Source organism: Pygoscelis adeliae, unplaced genomic scaffold, assembly GCF_000699105.1.
Source record: "Pygoscelis adeliae isolate BGI_AS28 unplaced genomic scaffold, ASM69910v1 Scaffold590, whole genome shotgun sequence".
Classification (NCBI taxonomy): Eukaryota; Metazoa; Chordata; class Aves; order Sphenisciformes; family Spheniscidae; genus Pygoscelis; species Pygoscelis adeliae.
In genome coordinates this window covers 438,105-446,493 of record NW_008823962.1, presented here as the reverse complement: position 1 = coordinate 446,493, position 8,389 = coordinate 438,105, and the positions used below count along the sequence as shown (strand labels likewise).

Genomic DNA, 8,389 nt, shown 5'->3' with positions numbered 1-8,389 from the left:
GGGTGGGCAGCAAATGGGAGAGAGCAGCTGGAGCCTGTGTGGGCGATGGGAGCTCGGCAGCAGGTGCTGGGGGAACACAGACACCCCTTTGTGCTCGGGAGCGGTGGATTGTGGGGGGGTGGGCATAACGGAGTAGGGGGTTGCTGGACACCCTGGAAAGCCCTTCTCGTGTTTCGCAGCAAAACCCAAGCTTGGCTTCCCGTGTCGGGAGCGGTTGCTGGTGCTGCCGTTCTCTCCGGGCTGAGCTGTGCTGCCTCTTTAAGGGTTGAAGGATTTTCCCTGCTCCTTGGCTTTCCCAAAACAGCTGACTGCACTAAAGCTCCTCTCCAGAGGAGATGTGTGTGTTGGGCAGATATTGCACCATTGGTCTCGCTGTCCGGGTGACCCTGTCAGCACCGGAGCTGAGCCCTGCCTCTCTCGGGAGCTTTGCTTTAGTCTCCCTGCTATATCAGGGGCTGAGTATGTGTCAGACGACAGTTTTCAGTTTTTCCCCCTCTGCTTCCCTAAAAAAAAAAACAAAAAACCAAACCATCCTCTTTCTCTGGCGCTGCCCTCACAGTCTCCTGACCGTCCCTCCTGTCTCCTCCTCCCCTCTCCAGGGCAAACCTGGTGGACCTTCAAAAAAAGCTCGAGGAACTGGAGCTGGACAAGCAGCAGAAGAAGCGCCTGGAAGCTTTCCTCACGCAGAAAGCCAAAGTGGGCGAGCTGAAGGACGATGACTTTGAGAGGATCTCCGAACTGGGGGCTGGCAATGGCGGTGTGGTCACCAAAGTGCAGCACAAACCCTCAGGGCTCGTTATGGCACGGAAGGTAATTGGGGACAGGAGGAGTGGGCTGTGGTGCCGTGCTGCAGCCTCTGGCGCTTGCCCCGGCCCTGGGAGAGCCGGCTTCGGTTGGGATCTCTCTGCACTGACCCATCTGCACCCTAACCACCTCGCCTGGGTGGGGACCATGGTCCCGGCTGTCCCCAGCTAGGTTTTACGTGGAGCCTCTTCTGCTTCATCCCTGAGCTGCCCTGCCTTGTCTCCGAGTCCTCCCCTGGGAGGGGCCGCGCTCTCTGCGACAGGTCCCTGGGGTTTGGAGCGCCTTGTGTGAAAACAGAAGTTCATTCTTTTCTCCAGCGAAGCTGGTGTTAGTGAACTCGGCTAACCTGGATGGAAGCAGTAGGAAGCAGATCTCTTGAGGATCCTAGGTCGTGGCTAACGAGGACTGGAAATGGCAGGTGGAGGGATGGGTTTGGCACACACACATTCCTCGCCCCTCATCACCCACTTAACAGGTCCCCAAGGTAGTTCCAAGCAGCCATGACAGTGGTTCCTCTCAGACGTGGGTTTATGGGCGACGTCTTCTACTGTGGCGCCCTATAGTAGAAAACCAGGAGATGCTTCGTCTGCCTCTTAGAAAAGGCAGTGCTCGGCGAGAGCAGTGCGACTGCTCATCTGTAGGACAGCTTCCTTGGAAATCTCTGGTCTCACCTGCTGCTGGGACGGGTTAGTGGGTCTCCATGAGCAAATCCGCTTCTCTAGGTGGCCTCGCTCAGAGCTGAGCTCTCAGAGTCTTCCAGGGCATTGGATTTGGGAGCGTTGGGTGTCACTGGGTGGGTTTTGAGATTGTTGGGAGCTCCGTGTTCAGAAACTGAAGTGAGGGCAAGCTGCAGCACTGCTGTCCTTCCTGTAGAGACCAGCCTTCGTAGGTCTGCGGGAAGGACAGACGTCCCTGGGGTTGGCTGTCCTAGAGCTCTTTTTTCTGACCTGCCATTGTATTTTCTAGCCTCTGGCTTCCCTGCCCACAGCTGTGTTAATCGACTCTACGTGGAGCCAAAGGACTAAAGCAACTGCTCTTTCACGTGCATAATCCTCATGTGTTTTTTTTTACTTTCTGTGGTTTCCTTGATATCAGAGCACCTCTTCTTACAACACCTACAGAACTTGTGAAAATGTTCCCGTCTGCTGAGTCAGATCTGCATCAAACTTCTGACTTGTCTTTCCGCTCTGTATCCTGTGCGATCTCCGCGTGTTACATGGCCGGCAGTTGCTTCAGTCGCTAACAGGCTGCACCGGGCTCTACCTCTCCCTTTATCCTTAATGTTAGTCTGCAAATGGTAAAAAGTCTACGCCAAAGCAGAGCTTCCCTTGAAGACTTTGTTTCTTTCCAACACTCAGGACTTGCTCGCACGGTTCCCGTAAGTTGTGGGTTGTTTTTTTTTCCCAGGCGTTACACCTTGAATATTTTTTTGTTTTGTTCTTGGCAGCTGATTCATTTAGAAATCAAACCGGCCATCAGGAATCGGATTATCCGAGAGCTGCAGGTGCTGCATGAGTGTAATTCCCCATATATCGTGGGTTTCTATGGAGCCTTCTACAGCGACGGAGAGATCTCCATCTGCATGGAGCACATGGTAAGTCCCCGTTCCTCCTCTGCAAACTGCTGCTCCCTGGACTGTTCTGAATTGCATCTCCCTGAGACTTGAAATTGCGGGTGAAATGGGTTAGGGTGCTGGCAGCCACAATGGCTCCTTGCTCTGGCTGCAGCAAGGCTTCTGTGCTCCTGGTAGGAGCTGCACGCTCCTGCTTAGGTATCGAAATGACAGAGCGAGCGACTTTTTGGAAAGCGGAAGCAGAGGTTTGGGGGTTGGCCAAACGGAAATGTTGTAAACCCGCCGCTCTACAGAGCTTGCCGTGTAGCACAGTGTGCATTTTCTGTTGTCTCTGGCGGAGAATAGCGTTGTCGCCCCTCCGGATCAGTGCTGACAGCATCATCTTTGCATTTGCCACTCATGGAAAGGAAGCCAAGAACTAATAGCAAGAAGTAGAGCTGATAAAGATAGCATTAAAATAGTTTTCAGCGAGAAGCTTGAGCTCTGATCACCGGATATTTATTTTTTCTGCTGTGGAAGGAGTGTGCTCGATGCTGAGTCGTTGCAGACAGCTGAGCCGGGATGCTATGTACTGTTTATATACCACTTGCCCTCCCTGGGCATGCTTGCCTGTACAGCCAGCTGCTCTCTTTTCCTGCCGGGGATTGGCGTGTTGGTCATTTCGATGTTCTTTGTTCTAGGATGGTGGCTCTCTGGATCAGGTGTTGAAAGAAGCCAAAAGAATTCCCGAGGAGATCTTGGGGAAAGTCAGTATAGCGGTGAGTTACGGTGGCTCTTCAGGCTTCCAGAAAGGATTGGCTGGGCACGGTTTGGGAATAATGCTTGTGTTGCCTTAGGAAGCTTTCTTCGTTTCCCCATACGCGCTTTCCTATCCTGACCTAGGGCAGGAGGCCGTGGTGTGTGCGAGAGGGGAGGGGGAAAGCATATTCCCAACCACTCTCCATAGCTCCGACCCCTTACGTTGCACTGGCTGGTGTTGGCTTCTCCTGGAGAAGATTTGGGCGAAGCTTTCTCGGGCAGTTAACCCAAGATCTGTGATTGACTTGGTGATAAACTGCAAACCCTGAAACACGTGGACGCTCTGGGGCTGCTTTCCTCGCCGAGCTGCAGTGTGGCAGCACCCCGAGTTTATGCGACGTGTCCTGCCGAAGGGAAAGCACTTCCCTTCCTAGCTCTGATCTCATCCGGTCTTTGGTTTCCTTCTAGGTTCTGAGAGGCTTGGCATATCTGAGAGAGAAGCACCAAATCATGCACAGAGGTGAGAGGAGGAACCTAAAAATAACTGCCTGCGGTACAAGAGCCCTGTATTTTGCCTAGAGTCGCGTTTACGCTCTTCTCTCTTGCTGTTGTCAGATGTGAAGCCTTCTAACATCCTGGTTAACTCTCGAGGAGAGATTAAGCTGTGTGATTTCGGGGTCAGCGGTCAACTCATTGACTCCATGGCAAACTCTTTTGTGGGAACTCGGTCCTACATGTCTGTAAGTTCCTTTCAATTTCTGGCTGGGTTATTTTACAATTTGGGTTCGACCCGGCTCTTACAGAATCAGCGTGTGGTGTCCCACTCGCTCACGGTTTTGCTCTGTGTTTCCATCCTCATCCGGACTGCCCCGTTCCTGGTTCACGTTGGGGGTGAGCCCAGTGCTTCGAGGCATCGTCCTGTGCCGGAAAAGCCGACACCTCCGCATCCTCTCGAGGAGTCGGTCAGCTCCAACCTGTGCCCGGCTAGCAGTGGTGCACATGGAAGCGCAGCAGAGACTTGCAGGGAAAGGCGTTTTGGATCCTACAAACACTTCCATATTTTGTTTTGGCGAGTGTTTGTGGGTTCAAAAACATCTTCTCTTTCTGTATGCAAAGTTCTGTCCAAAAAAACTGAGCGCGGCAGGGGTGCACGCACCCCCTCCGCTGCTTTCACCACGTGCACTTGCTGGCAAAATGGGGGGAAAACCAGTTTAGTGCAGCTGGGTTTTGGTACAGGCTAATGGGAAATTAAAGCCGAATTGGAGTCAGCCAGTGAGAGTGAACTGGGGGAAGAGCCGATTGTGCCTCTCCTTTAAATGAGAATCATAATCGGCGTTAGCTCAGCTGCGGACGACAGAGTGCCCCTGACAATAAAATTACCCCCTGGCCGGCTCCCAGTCCCCAGGTCCTGCTGGCTGAAAGGCGGGGGCCGGGGGGGTCTGCTCCCCGCACCGTGCGTGGCCGTGGCTGGGAACGAGCGGTGGGTTATTAGGGAAGCCATCAGGCTACACTTCCGTGCTTAGGTCTGAGCTGCTCTCATATTTTGGGAATGGTTATTCAAGTACAGTTATAGTTAGACGGTGGCTATTTAAAAACAATATCTCCTTTGCACTCAGCCACTGGGTCTGCACAGCTGACTCAAAGCTGCCAGTATGGATGACTTGCATTGATTGATTTATTTTTCATTTTTCTTTTTCTTTCAATGGTAGGAGCCTAGGGTGGATTTTCTGCTCCTCAAATTCCTCTTGGGTATTAACGGGGGGGAATTTTTGTTAATAAATGGAGTTCATTAGATCTCAGCACACAGAGAAAGAGATTCCTACTGTGTACTCCGGACTCTGAAGTGTAAGCAGCTGTAAATGCTGCTCAACTGTAGCTGTTGATTAGATGTGTACAAGTGCTTTATGCTTGCACGTGATCTTTCTTTTGCATCCCCTTTGCCTGTGACCCCTTTGGGACAGTCTTTTCGCTGGAGGGATGGAGAGGCCGTCAGGATATTGAGTCTCATCTGTTTAATTTCGGTGCATGATATTTAGGACTTTGCGTATTGATGTTCTGTGTCGGTGTGTGTTTCTGTGGTCTTTCCTTCCAGCCCGAGCGGTTGCAGGGCACCCACTACTCGGTCCAGTCCGACATCTGGAGCATGGGTCTGTCGTTAGTGGAGCTGTCTATCGGAAGGTACCCAATCCCCCCGCCAGACTCCAAGGAACTGGAAGCAATATTTGGCCGTCCTGTGGTGGACGGGGCAGAGGGAGAGTCTCACAGCATCTCGCCGCGGGCCAGGCCCCCAGGACGCCCCGTCAGTGGTAGGGGCTGTCGTATGCGTTGGAAACAACATGCAGACGTGGGGGAGAAGGGGCCGGGTTTTGTTCGGTGTGGTTGGGTTAGCCAAAGGTCGTTTTGGATGAGGTTGTGGCGGGGAGGTGAGTGTTTCTAGGGAGGCCCCTCTCTGCAGAGCAGATGGAGCCGTGTCCGTGCTCCACCAGAATCCACTCTACTGCCGAGGTTTGCAATTCCGAACGAACGCAGGCGGGAGTCTGGTCTCGTGTGGGGAGGTGAGGAGATGGCTCTCAGGATGCCGGACAGGGCCTATTAAGATTTTTGAAGAGCTCTGTTTATCTGCCTTTAGACCCTGCTGTGTCCCACGAGAAAGCTCAAGCCACGCGGCAAAGCACCCCGTGCTGGGGACGGTGCAGGCTGTTGGGATGTGGACCCCTTGGAGGAGATGCTTTGAGGGACACTCTCACAGCCCACGTTGCTCCTTGGGCTCTGCCCGTGCTGCCAACAGGTTCCTTTCAAGCTAGGGGCAGCTTTTTGGGAACAGCTTTGCTGGGAGCTCTCATAGAAGTACCAAACTGGCACGGGGGTTTGAAGGAGGCTCTGCTTGAGCCATTTGCTTGGAAGCAGAAGGCTCTAGAAGTGCTGCCAGCCTGCCACAGCAGATGGTCTGGTACTCTCCAAATGCTCCAAGCTAGGAAATAAATCTGGACTATAGGCACGGTGAAAGAAATCTGAAATCTCAGAATGCGTTTTGTTTTTCTCTTTGTTATTTTTTTAACCACGAGTCAGTTCCCAAGTGGGTTGCCTCTGCCTCTCCCAGCAAAAGTCCCACAGCACACGTGCTCTTCACACGAGAGGAGGCCCCTCGCTGTCCCCGAACAGCCTCTCACCATTGTTTTTGTCGTCTTAATCACACAGGCCATGGGATGGACAGCCGGCCTGCGATGGCCATCTTTGAACTGCTGGATTATATAGTTAATGAGGTGGGTGTTTCTTTACCGTCGGCTCTGCCGGGCTTCCCTGAGGTACCACAGTGTCGTGTCCGCTCTGCTGTGTCAGGGTGGGCTCCGAAACCTTCGCCTGAACCGGGGCTTTTCAATAGAGAGCTCCTCTGGGCCGCACTGACGTCCTTTCCTTCTCCCCTGTTCCCTCTTCCCATCTCTTTGTATCGCAAAAGTATCTCTGGTTTTGGAATGGGGCTCTGCAGGGGGGAGTTCGTAATACCCTTGAAAGAAGAGAGCAGAGAGGGGAGCTCTTGGCTGTAATGACCTGCTCCTTCTGCAACTGGCCGTTTCAAACGTGCTCCTGCCTAGATCAGCAAAGGATGAACGCTCCCTCTGTGCAGATGCTGAGGTCGTGCACGTTTTCTCAGATGAAGCCCTTTGAATGAGGGTGACCAGTGCTAAAATCCCAGGCTGAAATGTCCTACCGGACTTTCAAGGTAGGGTCCATCCCACCAGCAAGTGAAAAGAGCAGCTTCCCCTTTCAGGGTGCTAGGAGTTGACCCCCAGTTATCGTTTCTGGAACGGCTTCGTCCGCCGTAGGCGTTGCCAGAGCTGGGATTTGCGAGGTTGGATCCAGAATTGTGACGCTGCAATTTCGATCTCCCAGCTTCGGCGGTGATTCAGCATGGGGTCCCCCCGGCTGCACGTGGTGCTGGGGCAGCAGTTTGCTGCCAGCCCAGCCACGTGCTGCCAGGGGAAGAAATGGCAGGGAGCAGCTCCCTGGTTGTGAAGGGCAGCTTGGAGGCGGAGGAGGATAGCTGTAGAGCAGGGCTTTTCTGCAGCTCATTAAAGACTGTAGGTGACGCTCTGCTTTTTGACCCGTTAACACACACTGATGCAGAAAACCCTTCTCCTTTTCTCTGCAGCCACCTCCCAAGCTGCCGAACGGAGTCTTCACGCAAGATTTCCAGGAGTTTGTAAATAAATGGTAAGGATTTCGTCTTACAGCTGAAGGTGGAGGCCTGTATGTACTCCCTGACAGCTCTGCAGGCTGCCGCTCCACCCAGAAACGTTCAGCGTAACGCAGTATTCTCCGTGCTCTGTAGGTGATCTCTCCCTGGCTGCGGTGTGATCCTGCATCGTGCTGGGAACTCCTGCCTTGGGAAGGGTTGAAATAAAAGCAGTTTATTTGTGGTGATGCTTTGCAGTATCCCAGCACCTTCTAAATACGAGCCTGGCAGGGGGATGGTGGAGCAGATTGCTGGGGCTGTGAGTCACCCCGCAGCCTTGCAGGCACCAGGCGTACACCATCGACTTCCAGGGCTCCTGAGGCGGTGGGGGGACACCTGAAGATGCTGCCGCAGCTCCCGTTAAATCACAGAGATTGGACATGACAAAAATCGCTGATCCCCGCCAAGCGTTAGGTCCTTTTCTCCATTTGCAGGAGACGGTTCATCCACACGGTCTAGAAGAGACGGATCCTGCAGCTCTCCCTAGGAGCTGGGCTGTTGGAGGTGACGCTTTCTGAGCGTTTCCATGCTGCCGGGCTCCTGGGGAAAGCAGCCAGGAGGCCAAGTGGCTTTCGGTGAAGCTGGAGACCTCTCCAGCCAGATAACCGGTTTCCCACAAGAAATGTCTCAGCGTTGGTTTCGCTCTCTCGTTCTTCTCATTTCAGCTTAATTAAAAATCCAGCGGAACGGGCAGATCTGAAGATGCTGATGGTAAGTGGGGAGAGCAATTTTCTTTCTACGGTGGGGAGGCACCAGATCTGCAAACTGCTGCCCCGTCCCTCTTTTGCTCAAAAGGCTGGAAACTCCCAGGCTGAGCTTAAGATGAGCGAAATAGAGCCCGGGAGAGGGAGTGACTCACTCACCTTTGGTTCAAAGGCAGTGATGGTATCTAGACCGTGCGGAGCCCGGGATGGGAACCACCCGGCTGTCCCGTGTCTGCGGAGGTGCCTGGGACAAACCTTTGCCTCCTGAGCTGGGCAGATGAATATAAATTATATGGGCTGAATACGAGCCAGCGATGTGCGCTCGCAGCCCAGAAA

At 53.4% G+C, this 8,389-nt stretch overlaps 1 protein-coding gene across 1 annotated transcript in view; it reads left to right on the top strand.

Moving 5' to 3' along the window:
- Window positions 1-45: 45 nt before the first annotated feature.
- The window catches only part of MAP2K2 (mitogen-activated protein kinase kinase 2), a 9,702-nt gene continuing 1,358 nt past the window's right edge, over window positions 46-8,389 (top strand). The window contains exons 1-10 of the mRNA XM_009323481.1: window positions 46-110; window positions 600-810; window positions 2,252-2,398; window positions 3,058-3,135; window positions 3,584-3,635; window positions 3,731-3,855; window positions 5,208-5,421; window positions 6,314-6,378; window positions 7,266-7,327; window positions 8,015-8,060. Of these exons, the coding sequence (XP_009321756.1) occupies window positions 46-110; window positions 600-810; window positions 2,252-2,398; window positions 3,058-3,135; window positions 3,584-3,635; window positions 3,731-3,855; window positions 5,208-5,421; window positions 6,314-6,378; window positions 7,266-7,327; window positions 8,015-8,060 (1,065 nt within the window). The remainder of the gene's footprint in view (window positions 111-599; window positions 811-2,251; window positions 2,399-3,057; window positions 3,136-3,583; window positions 3,636-3,730; window positions 3,856-5,207; window positions 5,422-6,313; window positions 6,379-7,265; window positions 7,328-8,014; window positions 8,061-8,389) is intronic.